Source organism: Falco rusticolus, chromosome 3, assembly GCF_015220075.1.
Source record: "Falco rusticolus isolate bFalRus1 chromosome 3, bFalRus1.pri, whole genome shotgun sequence".
Taxonomy (NCBI): domain Eukaryota; kingdom Metazoa; phylum Chordata; class Aves; order Falconiformes; family Falconidae; genus Falco; species Falco rusticolus.
In genome coordinates, this window is record NC_051189.1 from 110,951,683 (window position 1) to 110,970,013 (window position 18,331).

At 45.7% G+C, this 18,331-nt stretch overlaps 3 protein-coding genes across 3 annotated transcripts; all 3 read right to left on the reverse strand.

Annotated features, from left to right (window-relative positions):
• Positions 1–4,391: 4,391 nt before the first annotated feature.
• Positions 4,392–8,916, reverse strand: C3H1orf158 (chromosome 3 C1orf158 homolog). Its single transcript, XM_037380062.1, is given in 9 exon segments — positions 4,392–5,272; positions 5,275–5,354; positions 5,356–5,416; positions 6,015–6,114; positions 6,117–6,212; positions 7,090–7,203; positions 8,229–8,270; positions 8,272–8,376; positions 8,845–8,916. Coding segments are annotated over 9 exon segments (807 nt in total). The 3' UTR covers positions 4,392–5,135.
• On the reverse strand, positions 8,725–13,144 carry LOC119145387 (arylacetamide deacetylase-like 4). The gene is made up of 4 exons (XM_037381827.1): positions 12,742–13,144; positions 10,751–10,970; positions 10,486–10,549; positions 8,725–9,799 (listed from the first exon to the last, which is right to left on the reverse strand). The coding sequence occupies exons 1-4, from the start codon at positions 12,907–12,909 to the stop codon at positions 9,025–9,027; spliced, it is 1,227 nt and encodes a 408-aa protein (XP_037237724.1). The 5' UTR covers positions 12,910–13,144; the 3' UTR covers positions 8,725–9,024.
• Positions 13,145–14,417: 1,273 nt separating this feature from the next.
• On the reverse strand, positions 14,418–16,870 carry LOC119144562 (arylacetamide deacetylase-like 3). Its single transcript, XM_037380063.1, has 2 exons — positions 16,150–16,870; positions 14,418–15,268 (listed from the first exon to the last, which is right to left on the reverse strand). Exons 1-2 carry the CDS (start codon positions 16,868–16,870, stop codon positions 14,418–14,420), a joined length of 1,572 nt encoding a protein of 523 aa, XP_037235960.1.
• Positions 16,871–18,331: the final 1,461 nt, after the last annotated feature.

Here is an 18,331-nt window from a genome sequence, read left to right on the forward strand (position 1 = left end):
TCCTTCTTAGCAAATGCTATTGCCCCAGAACAACTAGTATATTATTTATGTAACTATTTCCTTATGGGTCATTGTGGAATAGAACTCAGGTCCTTCCATACCCAGAGCGAATGCCCCCATCACTGCAACTACAAAATTATTTCCTTTATACGCTGTCAAGATGGAGTTCTCTTCACCAACAAGCTTGGGAGCTACCTCACGGTTACACACAGGAATAATATAATTCTATTCTGCAGCAGTTCTTCAATATCCCAAACTTACTCCTTTGTGAAGTAATTCTCACAAATAGCCTTTTGAACTCATGTAGCTTTTAAATCATAAGAAAAGAAGATCAAAGAAAGAAAGAACCAAGGGAATGTCTTTATTAGCGACAGCTCACAGCACAAATCAAGTTCCTGACATGCTGCTGCATTTCTGTGGCTTACAGCTGCTCTTGAAGACAGGTGGCTCCTTTGAAATGCGAGTGTGTGGTGTAGATTAGGTAAGATGTTTTTGTAAAGAATGTGTCACGTTTTGGGAAGTTTTTGCACTCTTCGTTGGGGTGAGTACGCAGGGCCTAACTCTGCTTAATGGTTAACTTGGCCCTACTGAACCCCGTGGGACTGTGCCCCCCCTTGGTCCCTGTCCCTGGTGGGAGCCGTGTGGTACAGCACTGTGTTTCAGGTATTTTCTTGGTTCGATGAAAATCTTGACGGGAGCTGTAGTTCCTGCTGGTGTGTAATAGTGTTTCTATGAGGAAAGCTGTGCTGTCTAGGAAAAGAAAGACCGAATACATATTCTTTTTAAAAGCTAGGAAATGAATTTTTTTCCTGAAGTGTTACAAGCCCATATGGCAGTAAGATTATCATCATAGGTGTGCTGCAAATGAAATCTGTTTAGACTGCTTAGACTTACAGGGGGAAAAAAGGGTATCAATGGTATGGTTTTAAGATGGTGCCTTAAGAGCTGATCAGTTCACCTCAGTTCAACAAACAGTACAAGAATTTAGAAAAGGAAACTGCTAGTTGCTAGTGGCAATTTGATGTTTCATCACCAATATGAAAAATGCATGTTTAAATATACAATGAGCTTTGCCAGATATGTGTGCCTTGTGTAACTGCCATCAAAGACAGCTTTTTTATAGCCTCACGGAAGCAGGGTGAGGCTGAATCCCAGTCCCAGGAGCTATACGTGTTTAAAGGTGCTGTTCAAAGAAATCAGTGCAATGGAATGTGCAGATTTGGAGGACAGGACTTGGCAGCCATTGTGTCCCTGTTAGGCAATGCTCAAATTCAGACCAGTGAAGCTGTTTTACCAGTTAACTGACTTGGATAGCTCTTTTTAAGCACCTTCCAAGGAATATTTGTAACTTTCTGAAAGAAGCCTCCTGACCAGGCAAACCACCTCTTGTCAACAGCCTGTTTCTCCTCTCCCTGAAACCCTGCCATTTAGGCTCTGTGACCACCCTCCCTTCACAGCTGGCATCCACAGTCCCCAATTATTTCAGAACTTGCCAGCCAGAATCAGTGTTCCTTGTCTGAGTCCCAACCCTGACTGAGATTCTCGGTCCAAAGAATCTATCTTCTTGTTTATGCAGCTCATCTAGGCTGACATCCGTCTCCTTCAAGGCAAGAAATGTGCTTGCTTTGAGAGATGTGCATCAATTCTAACTACCGCTTTGTCTCTTTAATGTCACAGAAGTTCAGATATGAGTCTGATTTCATGCAATCAAGACTGTCTAGAACGTTTTTATAACAGAGCTGTATCAAAACATCTATTTGCTCCACGAAAAATTGAAGAGACTGGTGCACTCCTTTTCCAGACCACAAGGCCCTGAGACTAAAAAAAAAAAATTCTCAAAAAAAGCTTGGGTAAATCTGACACAACCACAAAATATAGTCCTTTGCATGTTATAATGATTCTCCCAGGAGTCCCAAAGTGCTTGTTGTGCATTAATGAATTATGAATTACAACAGCAGAGTGTACTCGTCTGATAGAAATGTACTTAAGTTCTGAACTGGATCCATATTTCACAGGTCTCCAAGATTAAGAGTTTTTATCACCAGGTCTATATCTCAAGCTGATCTCTTTCCTTTCTAAGGCCATGCTATTTTCATCATTGATATCCCCTCTTCCTGAAAAGTGTACACCTTCACAGGGTAACCCAGCCTTTCTGTTGCACGTTTTCATTAGCTGGCTGCATTTTCTATTTACTGGTAAAGGGATTTCTAAGCTATTGCAAATTTTTTAATGATGAAATTTCAGTTTTTCTCACCTCTTTTCCATGGCAGCTGCAAACATCTTAATTGTTTCAGTTTTTACCTGTTCTTGAAGCACAGGCAAAATGACCTCTGTTTTAGTGGGTTTACCTTGCATTAAAGTCCTCAGAATTTCTGAAGTTTTGAGGGAGTTGGGTAATCTATTTGTGCTAGACACAGCAAGGATATTTATTATTAAAGGAATCATCAGCACAACAGTGCTGTAAATGATTAAATGGCATTTTTTGCCTCAGCAAGGATTGGTGTCTACAAACTGTAGGTGTAGGTATCCTTCATTTTTATCTGCCATTCCTACTTCTGCCAAATGTAGTATAGGACCTGGAAAAAATTGTGTATATGCTTACCTCTGCCTATTGGCAATGAAATATATGTACAGGATCAGAACCTAGGATTATGGCCTAATCAAAAAAATATAAATGAGGTGTTCTTGGCATAGCCGTGCGTTTGCAGCAGTGACTCAACCTTATGGTTTTGAGGGGCTCTGGACTTATCTAGGCCAACTATGTTTTGTAGGGAAAAAAAAGGGGGGGGGAAGCTTGATTATCAGTGCTATTTTGCCTGAAATTCTGTCTTGTAGAATACTTGAGCAATGCTTTTGAGATAAGGATACATTCATTCAATTTTTGTTAGTCTGGTTGGTGTTTGATTCCACCTTTGCTGAACTCAGATCAAGAGATGGAAAAGCCTGGACTCTTTCTGCCATGAGTTCAGCTTGAGGTGTGAGTCACCAAAAACCTAGCAAGATGCATATTTAGCATTGCTGAAGTGAGAACAGCTAATCAGTTAAACAGTTCCGAGCAGATATTTTGCTACCACTATTATTAATCACAACTGGCATGTTTGTAGAGTTGTGCATTTATCTCTTTAAGAAGCTCTCTATCAAAATGCATTTTATCTGGTTAGCCAGCATGCTTTGTTTGGTTCCTCTGTCTGTTGTAGTTGTAGATTTTACTTGTAAATGGCTCAATAATTGAACAGATTAGACCTGTGCTTGGAGAGCCCTGGCCAGTCAGCTTACAGATTTGGAATTAATGTTTTCATACAGATTTCATAGGTGGTACTTGTGCATCTCAGCAATTCCCTGTACATCAAGCTGGTCATTTCTTTCCATATATGAGCTTTGGTTTTAGAAGCAAAGTAGATAACAACCGTAAGTGTTTCATTTCCTATAAATATTCAGTAATTATGAATGATTGGTGACCAAATTTCTAAGGAAACTGATAGTTGCATAAAATGAAGGCTACCTTTGTGTAATTTTCTAGGCCGTATTCTAAATATTATATGGGTTTTGTTGTGCTATTAAGATGCATGCCTGATTGGTATTTTCATTAAAAATATTAGCATATGGGTGACAAACAGAAAAATATATTTTTATAGTTGTACTGGCAATAAAATTGATCTGCATGCACTTCCTCATGGAGACAAGAATTTCTGTATCAGCCCATTTCCATTCCATTGTAAGGCATGTCTTCTTTATGGGTTATTTTAAAGATGTTTTTTCAGGAGAATGTGGGGTTTTATGACACAGCACTAACAGCTGGCCGCGTTTCAGTAACTACTTTCACTCACTTTGTTTTCAATTTTTTCTAATTGCCTTTGGTCCCCCTGGGCCTTTGTAGCCAAAAAAAGCCCATATAACGCTTATCTAATTATCAGGGCTCTTGCAGCTCCAGAAGATTTCATTAGCAATGCTGCTTTCTGATTCATGCAGCCAGCTGAAGGTCTGCGTCCTGCTCCCGCAGAGGCCTTTGGGTGTTTCATAGATTGGTGAAGAATCACTTTGCCAATAGATGCCACTGTTGCTCTGTGCACATGTCTGAATTGTCCCTGCCCTTCAATTGAAAATCCAACCTTGAAAAAGCAAACCTAAATCACGGTGGCTAAAACGTTGCAGAGGTAATACTCTGTACAGACCATGGCCAGGGGCTCGTCCATGCCAAGGCTAAGGTATATGCTTTATCTTATTCCTAAAAATAATCATATTATTGCTTGAGCAAAACTGATGAAGAGATAAATATGCGTTGAATTAATTCCAGATATATTTAATCTAAGCCTTTCACTTGCTGCAACTTTATTGTTAAGCCTCAGACCAACAGCAACTGAACTTTGCAAATATCTCCTCTGGACCAAATGTGGTATTTAAATACAGAAGCTGCACATCGCTGCAAAAAGAATTCAGACTTCTGTCAGCACTTTTTACATAGGCCATTCACATACTTTCTCAACTGAGTAATACAGGGTAGCCTACCCAGCAGTATAAAGGTCACCTACAGAGATTTCTTCCACGTTTACAGTCTAGTAATGTAAGGTCAGCTAAAGTAGTTCACTTTGCAGCTTATCTACCATTAAGTGCCATTCAGTACATAAAGCCAAGGGCAGTCAGGGTCTGCTTGCTTACTGCATTGGGAGAAACCTTGGTTCACCTTGTCCTTCTTGGGTATGCAGCCATTTCACATGTTTACTTTATTCTTGGGTGTTTCAGACACACTGTGGGATAACACAAGTTTCTTTTCTACTCTTGCTTCAAAGAAACATGTCAAGCTGTGTAAAAATGAAGAAACAACTCAAGAGAAAGCAATTAAGAGACTTACATCCTTTCAGGTTCACTCCCACTCTGTTTTGTTTTGTTTTTTGCTTACAGCAGCTATTCATTGACCAGACACCAACAGATGGAAATTTTGTTTTCAGTGATTTTATATCTTCTGAAATATTCCCAGCCATCTGCAGGTCAGAATGTAACCCAGCAACTTGTTCTAACTAGTAGACAGCCCTCCGCCTATACAACCTCATTCTCCTTACTTCCACGTGGAACAGATCCCTCTTACGTACATAAACAACAAGCTATATTAAGTAGTACTTAAGATCACCCTAAGCAGTTTACACAGAGGTGTCCCTTGCTTTCCTGTCTCTCACCAGTTGGCCAGTGGCTTGCAGATATTTCTGATCCCCTTCACAGTCCAGGATTCCTCTAATGTTTTGGGGAAGATGTTCCTGGTTGGAAGAGGGGTCATGATTTTAGCTGGTTGTCTCAGCTGACAAGTAGCAAAAGCAGAAATCAGTGGGCTCTGATAGGAAATGGTGTAGACGTTGTTCATCAGCTTCTTTCTTGTGCCATTTTTTCATCAGGTGCTCAAGAAGGCCATAGTTGGTGGGTGGTTCTGAGGCAGGAAATGATTAAATATTAGATATGATAGAATTAAATTGTTGATCCTGGTCTTTTTACTCCACAGTTGTCATAGGAAATATTTGTACTATTTTGACAGCAGGTCAAGGATGAAACTGATCTTTTTGTTCCCAGGGCATGTGTGTCTACCCTCTGGCTGGAAGGGAAAATCACTGTGACAATAGGACAGCAGTAATGGTATAAATGTGAGGAGTCCTGATTCTTCATAGTCCCTCTGGCAGATATTAAAAATACTAGCAGAGCTGTACATGTCACTTGAATTCAGAAACATAATACTCCATGAATTCTCCTGCTAGTTGCATCTCCTTGTTTTCAGTTGGTGTCTTGCATAACTGCACAGGGGAGAGAGATCTGTTCATTGACACTGTCCTTCACTGCTTCCTGTGGTGATTAAGTAACATTTCCACTTCATCAATCCAAAAAATAAGCTACTGCCTGCATAAGAAAGTAGCCGAAAGTCACCACAAGATCCATTTTCAGAATTAAAACAGAAGGAGGTTCCTGGCTCTATGTCTATATATGGACCACTGCATCATGTTCCATCTGATTGAATTAATAATGCCAAAAACAACCAAGTATGGGGAAATCTGATTTCTGAGGAATCCAGACAAACTTGCATCCATTCCAGCTGCAGAGGGGAGGCAGCACAGGCTTGTAACCATGTCTATTGTATTCATTATATAATATTATGTATTATCATCATACTCCGATACTAAATTTCAGCTTCTTGGTTCCTCATGGTGGGTGAAGAAGCACTGCATCGGCAGGCCCTGAAATGAGATGTACATGAAACCAAGTTATTTGTCCTTGTACGCAGCATTCAGAGGGCTTTAGCACACTTTGAATCAACTGTACTACCAGTCATACCACACAATTTTGTCAGGACTTATACTACTTTTAGTTATAATTTCATCTCTGAAAATAATGGCATTTGCATTTCAAGCGAATTTCTAGTTAAATTAAGCAACTACATCTGTATCTCATGAGATCTGATTAGTCTGATTTCAACACATGCATCATGGGTTTGCAGATACATTTAAGAAGCCTGCAAATGAGAAGCTGATTTGTCTTATGCTGCTTAAGTGTTTTTAATTGTGCCCTAGCACTACATACACTACCTTCCAACCATCTGTCAGACCATGATAATATTTGGGGATGGAGAGGCCCCATGGAGGAGGGGACATTCTAGCAGATACTTGTGGCAAAAATATTGTAGTGAAAGACCTGGGTCTTGTTTAAGTGCAGTTTGTTCCTATGAATTGGAGGTGTGCTGATGGAAATAATCCTCTTTACTAGGAAGCTCATGTTGTAGCCCAGGGCATGTCCTGAAGACACAACACCCGGTCCTAGCTGGCAGTAATGTGCTGATCTTCTTTATATGCCCTGGTCACCCTCTGAGACGGAGACTGGAAAACCACCAGAGTGCCAGGAAGGACGTGCTGTGTGTCTACCTCTGAAAGGCATCCTGCTTTAAGCAAACACCCAGGGGAGCTCTGGATCCTGTAACCTGGCCGTGGAGCTGCACTGCCTTCTTTTACACATGTAGTTGTTTAAGGATACAAAGTATTTTTTAAGTATTAATCAAAGGTCATCGGTGTTTGAAATGTTGGTGAACACAGCCCTACATTTGAAATTTCTTTTACTTACCTCAGATTTTTCCATCATGGCTCTCCTTAGTGCTTCGTCTGGTTTGTGATTCAGGAAGCAGGTGAAGTCTGTTCTGTACATGCTGCTGCCGAGTCCCCCAGTGTCTTTTATAAACTAAATAGATACACAACACTCAGTATAGCTAAGGCAATCTGATAATTACAGAAGCTCTGTTCCAGTGCTGCTTTCTTCATCTACACATTTAAAAAGCACTCACCTGGAAAGAAGTCTGTGCTATGTACTTCTTCTCAGCTGGTGAAGTCAGCTGGTAAAATCAGCTATTGTAAAATTCTGGATTGATTTCTTGGTGTAAACATAAGATACTGTACAGCACTTGGAAAATTATTCATGGTTTGGTGTTAAATAATTTCACCTGCCATGTGAACTAGCATCTGAAAAGGACAAATTAACCCATTTCCCCACCCTTGGTTCCTACTTCTGCTGCAGCAGGCCAGTCTCAGCAGTATAGTCTACCATTTTGCTCCAGAGAGGGGGGGGCGGGGAAGTCTAAAGGAAATCATTTTAGCAGCCAGGAGGATTCGCCCTAACAGCTCCAATATTGAACCTAACTGGCATGTTTCCACAAAGATGTCTAATGATAAAATTTTTCTCAGTGCTTAAGCAAGGCATGCAGTCTGTTGAGCGGCTCTGCTAGCGAAGATGCTCTTGTTTATACAAGCAAATGAAACCAGTATCTAAATTATTAAGGATGCTCTCATACAAGTAATAATAAGTATTAACTTGTGGAAAGGTTAATGAAGCCTTTCTTGTACAATGTCATATATATTATTAAGTTGTATATATTGTTGTCGTATAGCTGTATGTAAGTTTATAGCAGTCTGAAGTGATTGCCATGAAAAGTGCTATAGCATTTTTATTTGGCTAACGTTAGGTGCAGTGTGAACCATACAATATAACCCCTGCTCAGGCACTGCTGCTGTCCTGGCTTAGAGAGAAGAATGGCAGATCATAAACAAAATGAATTAATGCAGGACAAGCAAGATGCTTATTGCTCTCCCTTTAATTACTCTTCTGAGATGAGCCTGGACTCTATCTTATGACTGCAGTACTATACCAGCTCCACAGCGCTGGTCCTGAGCCATTCCATTCCAGCTCTCACACTGCTTTCCCAATCTTACCCTTTTCCTCTCTTCCAGCCAATTTCAAATGAGAACTGTATTAAGAGTATTTGGGTTCAATTTTCCACCAATCCTGTCTATCCTTTTGCGATGCAATCTTATTTCTTTGTCTCACCAGCACTGCCCTCCCTTGGTTGTTGGAACTGTCCTTCAGGTTGTGTGGGTGGAAGGTTACTCAATAGTTCAGAGCTAAAACCAGGGCAGAAAAACCTTCTGCCTGCCCGTGTGCTGATAAACATGGGTGACATGTGGAACTGCTTGGCCACAGAACCTTTTGTGTTTGCTGTCCCCACGGTGACTGTCGTTCCGTAACCACATTCTAGGCTGCATCGTATTTACTGTTGACTGAAACAGTGGCTCCTAACCCACTAAAGTCAGCTGTTTTTTCTCTAATAGAGTTCAGAACCAGAGCACAGGGTATGTCTCAAAACACTGCTACAAAAGTGACACACTGCTCTATGCCAACACACCACACATGCCTGCATGACACACAGTCTCTCTCCATAGACAGACACATTTTGTTTTAAACAAGTGGACCAAACCAGGATGTCCGTTCAAAATCTTGTCCTTCTTTATTGACACAGCTAAAGATAAGGGCTTGCAGCCTGGTACAAGCTTGTATAATGTTTGCATATTCCATGTTCCAACTAAAAGCTGGAATGCAGTTCTGATGAGCCGTTTTTCTCATTGTTAATGGCTGCTGTTGATTGACTACCCATCACCTAATACTGAATATCCTAAAAAGATATTTTGCTAGGTTGAGGCGTGAACAGACTCATGGAATCTAAGATGTTTACTATAAGCTTTTTAGGAACTTAACAATTCTGTCCAATCCCCTTTTCCCAGCTGGAAATGAGAAACCACAATAATCATACAGGCTTATGATTCCGTGGAATCCATCCTCGAGGTGGTACCAGGTCACTCGAACACCGTTGTCCTCCAATCTCTTCTTGTAAAGCAAGCCGTCATCCCTCAGCACATCATACTCGCAAGTCAAGATGAAAGACTCGGGCAGCTGGTGAATAATAGCATCTTCGGCCAACAGCGGGCACAGGTTGGGCTCACAGAATCTTTTCACTGTCTCATAAACTTCAGCTATAAAATCAGTGGGCCTAAGTGGCTTCACACCTCTGACCTTAAACTTTTCGGGGATGTTATCTGGACTCACCCACTTCCTGTACTTGAGCCTCACATCTGGAGGTATATGAGAGCCCTCCAAGACCTCTTGCATATGCAGTGCGTGCCCGTTTAGGTACTGCAGAGCAAAGAAAGCGGCGCGTTCTCGGAGTAAGAGAGGGACTCCCCGATTCTGCTGATAGGATGGTAAATTGAAGTCCAGTGCCTGAAGGCCCGGGTAGATCAAGATCTGAGCACGTAGTTTGGGGAGGTCTGATCTGCCTGCAAGGGTCTGGCTAACAGCAGCTGCTAGATTGCCCCCAGCACTGTCCCCGCAGACAATGACATTGCCAGGATCCACGTCATAGTGCTCGATATTCTTCATGAAGTGTATGGTGGCACTAAGACAGTCTTCATACGCAGCAGGGTATTTGTGTTCAGGGGCTAAACGATACCTGGTACACAGAAAGAGACAAGTATAAGAGAAGGAAATGTCGTTAGCATTAATCAGGAAATGGTATCCTATCTATGCTCTCTTTCAGCCCTATCATTTTGGGGTGTTTTTCCTCTAGGTTAGGATATTCATTACCTCCTAAGCAGGCATTCCTCAGTTAGTGACTGCAGGTAAGCTGTAAATCTGTGTTTTCAGTCACAAGGACTCAGTAAAGTAGGACTGCCTTCTGATCAGGACTCTGATCAAGACCTTGTACATTTCTTAGTCATGCTGAAAACTCCCTGTGTATTCTTGACAAGATAATTATATCATTTTGTGCCTCTGCTTCCTACATATAAAATGGGAGTAATGCAGTGTGATTATTCACTTTAATAAATCACGTTTCAAACATCTTATTACATGCTTGTTCGTTCAGCACAAGGAAAACTTTTTTTACCCAAGTTTTTGATTGGCTTTTACAGATTTTCTTAGTGTGCCAAACATTTCAGTTTGGGTCTTTTCTGAGTATATCAGGGCATGAACAGTTACGAGGTGTGCAATCTCTGTTACTCCTTTTGTCTCTTTATAGACTTCACTGAATTCTACAGAAATTTCTCTGTAAAACAGAACACCTCCAAAAGCAGTGCATCTCTGCTGTGGCACCACAGCAATAATAAATCTCCAAACAATAGAACTGGGTTCACTTACTGAACAGATACAACTACCGATTCACTTTCTCTGGATATGTAGCGACATACTTTTTCATAGGTATCTGGAAAAGAAATATTTTTATTAGTGGTTTGCTATTGCCCTAATCTTTGAGACAGCTAGGGAATGTTCATTCCAGAAAGGCATCTATTTGTCTTCAGACCTCCTCCCAAATCACATGCTGAAACCTCCTCGTACTTCAATTTTAGAAAAAGACGAGAATGTTCTTTCTACATTACTGCAACTCCTCCAGCAAATATCTTACCAAGACTTCCAAACACCCAGCCTCCTCCGTGAAAGAAGATGATACCTCTCCTTCGCCGCCCATCTGAGGTAGCTTTAGGCTGATAAACCCTCACAGGTACTTTGTTAAACTGCAGATCCTGGATAAAGAGCTTTGGATCCACCCCGAGTTTCCGGCCCTGTCGCACGTATCGGCCAAAAGTGATCTGACTGCAAAGTCCAGTCTTCTCCAAGATCCTTCCCTGTTAAAGGTAAAAGAAATTAAGGCTTCTTTGAAAGTCTTGAGTTATTGAAGGTATAACAACTCTGCATCATACTTACATTGAACTGTATTTGAGGGAAATTTTAAAAGAAACACAGAACTTTGGAGAACAAAAGTTGTAATGTTCTAAAATATTAATACACTATAAGACAATAAAATAATAAAAGAGCACAAGAAGTTAGAATAGCTACTGTGAGGACTGCTGACAGGGAAGGGTAATGGCTATGCAAGCATCTTCCAACCATTCTCTAAATGGCTTCCTGTACGCCAAGTACTGACAGGGAGTTCATTCTAACAGGCCGTGTAGTCCTTGGGGTTTGCCTTGATAAGCCTGTGGAAAACAGTGAGGAAAAGTAACTCCACAGCTGGTTTTCTTGAGAGGAATGCCCAGTGCTAGGAAGGTAAGAGATCCCAAGATACAGTCAGAAAACAGTATTTGTTGTAAATTTGCCTAGATTAGTTTTACCGAAAAGGAGTTCTCCCTTTTCTCATATGAGCAATCACTGGAATCTGAAGAATCGGATTAAAAAATCTAGCCTTCTCATACAGTAATTTTGGCCCCTGTTGTCTGATAAAAATAAAAGCACTCTGATTCAGAAAAAAAATTAATCCCAAGCTCTCACATCCTACAGACGGTAAAAAATCTACTTCCATTACTCAAATCCAGTATCATTCCAATGTCACATCAGAAATTTTATATAGGCCACCCAAACTGGCTGTCTTGGAGTATACATTTTAATTCTCTGTATTGTCCTGCACACTTCTGTGCTCATTTCGTTCCAGTTTTACTGGGTAAAAATGAAATGCCATATATAGAAGCAGTAATAAAAACTTGAATAGTTCTTCAGTGCATAACTGATATGCCTGAATTAGACCATAAAACTCAGGGAATCTGCAAATCTTAAGTGCTGAGTTGTGTTGTGTGAGTTAGTTACTGCTTTTTATTTGCACAACAGATTTACTGACCAAAATCAAGCAGCTTCCTTTCCCAGTGCTCTTGCAAGCTAGAATATAAATCTGATGTAGTAAGCGCACAAACAAGAAGTTGGGAACCAAATTAATTAATGGCATCACACAAATAAACTATTGCAGTTCAGTTACTAAACAAGATCCCAGTTTCAAATGCCTGGCAAGAGTCTGTCTTGATCCATTTCCTTGTTGTCACCTGCTAGTGGAATTCAGGAGTAGCTTTGTCAGTAAATTCCAAGAGGATGTAAATGGTGTAAGAAACGGTGCAGAGGAAAACAAGGTGTGTGTGACAGCCCTGGCAGTGTTGTGGCTACAGGAGTGATGGTGAAAAGTGAAGATGTACAAAAATGGAAAAGATACAGCAAGTGACAAAGGAGGAGCTGGGAGAGCTCTAATGCCGTTTATGCAACGCTGCAGAAGGAGCCCAGGGATTAAGCAGCGCAGCCCTGACCGGCTTTGCACCGTCAATGTCAGCCGCGGCAGGGACCGCGCAGGGCAGGGACCGCGCAGGGCAGGGGCCGCGCAGGGCAGGGGCCGCGCAGGGCAGGGGCCCCTTGCGCAAGGTGCCCTCGCCTGGGGCCGCGGGCAGCGACCAGCCCGACCCGGCGCGGCCCGGGGACCGCACGCCTCGGCGCGGGGGGCGGCCTCCAGCACCGGCCTCGCCGCGGGGGACCCCGGCGGGTGCGGGTGGGGGCGACCCCGCGAGACCCGGCAGCACCCCGGCGCGGCCGGAGCACCCCCGCCCCCCGAAAAGGCGAAGCGCGGCGGCGGGCGCCACTCACCAGGGCCGCCGTGCCCAGGAGGACGGCCAGGACCAGGCGCAGCTTGGCGGGCTGGTTCACCCCGGGCGGGATGTCGTAGCTGGGGAGGCCGAGGAGGACGGTGGCCAGTGCCACGGCCAGCGCCGCCAGGGGCAGGAGCAGCAGCAGCAGCGCGGGCAGCAGCGCCATGGCCCGCCGGCCGCCCCGCGGGGCTCCCCGGCCCGCCGCGGGGCCCGCAGCGCCCGCCCGCCCCCTCCTCCGCGGCCCGGGCCGGCGGCGTCACGGCCCGTTTGTGACAGCTCTGCAAAGCCGCCGCCGGGGTCATGGTGCGGGCGGCCGCGGGCTGGGGGGAGGCCGCGCCGCCGGCTTGAGGCGCGCCGTAATCTCGGTTCAAGGAGGCAGTGCGTGACCTGCGGCTCGGCTCGGCTCGGCTCGGCTCGGCTCGGCTCGGCTCGGCTCGGCTCGGCTCGGCTCGGCTCGGCTCGGCTCGGCTCGGCTCGGCTCGGCTCGGCTCGGCTCGGCTCGGCTCGGCTCGGCTCGGCTCGGCTCGGCTCGGCTCGGCTCGGCGGGCTGCGGGCGGGCGCTGCCGAGGGGCCGATGGTGCGCGGGACTCCTGCCGGGCCAGCCCGCACCGGGCGCGGGCCGGACCGTGCAGTGCCGTGCCGTGCCGTGCCGCGGGGCCGTGCGGGCGGGGGCCGCGGGGGCTGGCTGCCTGAGCCCTTGCGGCATCTGAACGGGACAGCACTTGTTCCGTAAAAATTCCTGATTTCCTCTGTCTTGGGATCTTTTTTGGTTTTCCTTAGGGTTTTCATTTCTTCAGCTTGCTATTTTGAGTGTGCTCGCTGCTGGTCTTCCTTGCCTTCATCAGCAGGGTATAACAAAGCATCATGTCGAGGAATACACTGGCTTGTCATATAAAGAAAACACACAACGTGGAGAAACAGCACAAAATGAAAAAAAAATTAAAAAAAGAATACTGGGGAACTACTCTGAAAGAACATGAAAGTGTTTTGTCTCTTTACCCTAAACCTTCCAGCAGACACAGGTCAAGAGCCCACTTGGCTAACCCTTGCTTTCTTCCTAAAAACTGACATGTTTCCTCTCAACCAGTATCTCAGATATGAGATATGCCCAGAGCTTAAGTGGACATAATGGAAACATCCCAAAATGAAACAGGCTTTTGTAGTGCTGCGATTATTTCAAAATCAGGGCAGCCCTTCCTTGCCTCCAGCAAGGTGTCCCCAATTAACTCGGGCCACCCACTGCCACACTCAGAGATGTGGTTCTGCCATGCCCACTGAATGTCGAATTTTTCACACAGACCTTGACCGCTGCCTGTTTTTCCAGAGCTTTCCTCCCTCCTGCTCACCACGTAGCTAACTTGTACTTTCTACCTAAATAAAATCATGCTTTGGGGCCTATCAAATGGACATCACAAAGGTCCTGACTGTAATTCATGGGAGCTACTTAATCCAAATCATTCCACAGATGTTATTTACCTAGAAGTAAATAATCTGGTAAATAAATAAAAGGAATCAATCAAATGCTGATTTGAAAGACAAGGGATTGAAACACAGCATGTGGAAAATATTAAGACTGTAAAGACTGAACTAGTCTTACGAGGACAAAGACCAGTGCTCATTTCAAGTTCATGAATATTAAAATTGGTATTTGCATCACATTTTTGCTAACAAGTGCTACCTAAGGTTTGGGAGCCTAAATGGAGACATTAGTGTGAGAAGCATAAGGAAAGTTGGTTTTATAGGCCTTTTTAGGAATTTAACAGTTCTGTCCAATCCCCTTTTCCCAGCAGTAAATAAGAAACCACAATAATCATACAGGCTTATGATTCCGTGGAATCCATCCTCGAGGTGGTACCAGGTCACTCGAACACCGTTGTCCTCCAATCTCTTCTTGTAAAGCAAGCCGTCATCCCTCAGCACATCATACTCGCAAGTCAAGATGAAAGACTCGGGCAGCTGGTGAATAATAGCATCTTCGGCCAACAGCGGGCACAGGTTGGGCTCACAGAATCTTTTCACTGTCTCATAAATTTCGGTTGTGCAGTCAAGTAGCACATGTGGTTTGTAGCCTCTGACCTTAAACTTTTCGGGGATGTTATCTGGACTCACCCACTTCCTGTAATTTAATTTAATATCTATAGGAATATGGGAACCCTCCAAGACCTCATCCAGATTTGATGCATTCCCATTTAGGTACTGTAACACATAGAAAGCGGCGCGTTCTCGGAATAAGAGAGGGACTCCCCGATTCTGCTGATAGGATGGTAAATTGAAGTCCAGTGCCTGAAGGCCCGGGTAGATCAAGATCTGAGCACGTAGTTTGGGGAGGTCTGATCTGCCTGCAAGGGTCTGGCTAACAGCAGCTGCTAGATTGCCCCCAGCACTGTCCCCGCAGACAATGACATTGCCAGGATCCACGTCATAGTGCTCGATATTCTTCATGAAGTGTATGGTGGCACTAAGACAGTCTTCATACGCAGCAGGGTATTTGTGTTCAGGGGCTAAACGATACCCGGTACACATAAGGAGGCAACAAAAGAGAAGGAAGTGTCATAAGCTCAAATGCAAATTTCTTAACAGCACCTTTTTTTTTGCCATGTTTGGAGTATTTTTCCTTCAGCAAAGAAACCCCCAGGGCTGTTATCTGCTAAACAGGTGTTTGTCCAGTGAGTTATCGCAGATAAATGATAGCCAGTAGGATGAAGTTGCAAGGATGTAGCATAGCTGGGATTGTCTTCGTAGAACAGCACTAATCAGAACTTAAGTGATCCAAGTTCATTTTGCTCTTCTGGTATAGACTGCATCTGGCTTACAGATAAAGTAATTTAATCGATCTGCACCTCGCCTTTACTTAGGGTATTTTGCCTTGAGAATTTTTTTTACTCTATTTTTCTTTATTTAAATAATGGGACAGTTATAGTTTTCTGTATTATTAAAATACATTAGCATTTTCTTTACTGTTAGAAAGCTCCTTGGAGTTTACAGGGCAATTACATCTACTTAAATGGATCACTGAATCATCACCTTCCAAGTTCGTTTATTAGTCAGTTCTCAACATGTTAGAAAACTCTTCTGGAAAACATTCCCTCTTTTCTGCGTGGTGCCAGCAGCACGCCGTGCTGGGAGGCACACGACCATGCTGGGAGGCACACGGCCATGCTGGGAGGCACATGGGCCGTACTGGGAGGCACATGGGCTCTACTGGGAGGCACACGGGCCATACTGGGAGGCACACGGCCATGCTGGGAGGCACACGGCCATGCTGGGAGGCACACGGCTGTGCTGGGAGGCACACGGCCGTGCTGGGAGGCACATGGCTGTGCTGGGAGGCACATGGGCCGTGCTGGGAGGCACATGGCCATGCTGGGAGGCACACGGGCCCTGCTCGGGGCTCGCCCCGCCTCACCAGACTGGGGAGAGGCCATGAGCACCCCCTGAGGTGCTGCCAGGCCACAGGGGTCTGGGCACACAGTGTGCTGAGGGGTGGCATTCCCACAAGATGTGCCACCCTGCCATGCCCAGAAGTGCCCAGAAGCAAAAAGACGCTGGCCCGCAGGGTCGCACCGGCGTAGCTGTCCCGGCACAACCACCGCTGGCTCTCCGGCGGCGTGACGGCAGCCCCGCTCACGGGGATCCGCAGGAAAGCGGGGGGCTGCGCGCTGCCGCCCGGCTCCACAGGCAGCGGCCCTTTTCCCGCCCTTTTCCCGCCCCTCACAGCCGCCTCCCCTCGCCTCACGCGGGCACCCGCGGCTCGCCGGCAGCGCCGAGCTGCCCGAACATGACGCGCAGTCTCCGCCAGATTTCGGTCCCGGGCCAGAATCATCCCCCCGGCTCCGGCAGGGACCGCGGCAGCGCCCGGCTGCGCTGCGGCAAGAGGCCGAGGCCCGGCCCGCCCAGCCGGTGCCGCAGGACAGCCGCCCGCCGCCGTGCAAGAAGATGGCGGCCGGGCGCAGCCGGCAGATGGCGCGCGGGGCCGGTGGAGCCGCACTGGGCCCCGGCCTCACGGTGCGGCCCCGGCCCCACGGTGCGGCCCCGGCCCCACGGTGCGGCCCCGGCCCCGGCCCCAGCTCCAGCTCCCGCCCGGCGCGCACGTAGCGGCTGAAGGCGATCCGGCTGCACACCCCCATCTTCTCCCAAATCTTCCCCTCTTCGAAGAGAGGGAAGAGAGCCCGGCCGAGCGGAGCGCGGCCTCCCCGCGGGCAGCAGCTGCAGCAGCCGGGCAGGTTGCCACGAAGGAGACCCTGCGCCTGCCGCCCCCCGGCCGCTGCCAGGCCTGAGGGGGCACCTGGGCTTTGTGTCGGCGGGGCCCAGCCCGCCCCAGAGCCGCTGGCCTCCACCTTCAGCCTTGGTGGCCGCCCCAGGGCTGGTCCTCACCGAGAGCTGGCCCAGGAGAAGATGGAGCTGAGGCAGTGCGCCCGGCCGAGCGGGGTGGCAGTGGCACCGCGCACCTGAGCAGGTAGGCCCACGTGTCCCACTCACGCTCCGTCAGGCAAAAATGGCTTACGGGAAAAAAAAAGGAGTTTCTGTCCCAGCGTCACCACATGTTAGGGTTTGTGCCAGCCTCCCACCACTGCCCACCTTGCCACTCGGGTGTCATTCCCCAGTGGTTCCCCTGAGTCTCTGGTTTTATCTGCTTAAGAAGCACCTAGCTTTCCATCAGTATTACTGGAAAGCCCCAAGAATGGCCTAAAAACCATCATCTGTGCTGAGCTAAAATGGAAGCCAAAGCAATCTCACTTTTTATAAATAATTAATTTAAACTTTATTAGGGAAACTGAGCTGATAAAGCTTGGGGTTTTATGATTGGCTTAGTCCCTGTGTTGTAGGGAAAACCTGGCTGAAACTGCTTGAGGCCTAACAGATTATTTTACAAAAATTGTTCTCTAAAGTCAGCTCCCCAAAAAAGGAAAGCCTTCTGGGTGTAGCCAGCATCTTATTTTATATTTACACATATAACCTTACAAAAAGAACACCTCAAACACATTTCTGGCAGAAATCATGAGAGCAACTCACCATAGCAGATGTACAAATCATAGAAGCAAGGACAATTCGAAGCTTTCCAGGGTGATTAACTCCAGGAGGGATGCTGAAGTTGGAGTACTCGGATTTAATTGTTTGCATAATTGCTAGGATGAATGAAGCAGTAAAAATCACCAGCAGTATCACCGGCAGTATATAAAACCCCACCATTTCACTTAACCAAAGGTGAGGTATCTTTATGCCTATCTTTGATTTATCTTTCTCAGTAGTAACAGATCTCTCAAGTGCCACACACTTTAAAGTCCTTGGAAATATTTGCAAGGTGCCCTCATGCATCACATTGGAGAAGAGTCAGAGGAGAATGTATTTAATTTCCTGTTTAGCTTTATATTAATTGTGGGATTGATACAGGGCCTGATATTCTACGTGCTATTATTGGATTGCGGATGATATGAAAGGCTGTTCAGAGAGAGATAGCTGTTAAGTACCGAATGACATTCCAGTTTATGATGGTCACTATTTACAAGGAGAGACAACTAATGTGGAGGTTGTCTCTTACATCTGATCTGCAGCCACAACATATTGCTTCCTGTGTTGTGGACATTCTT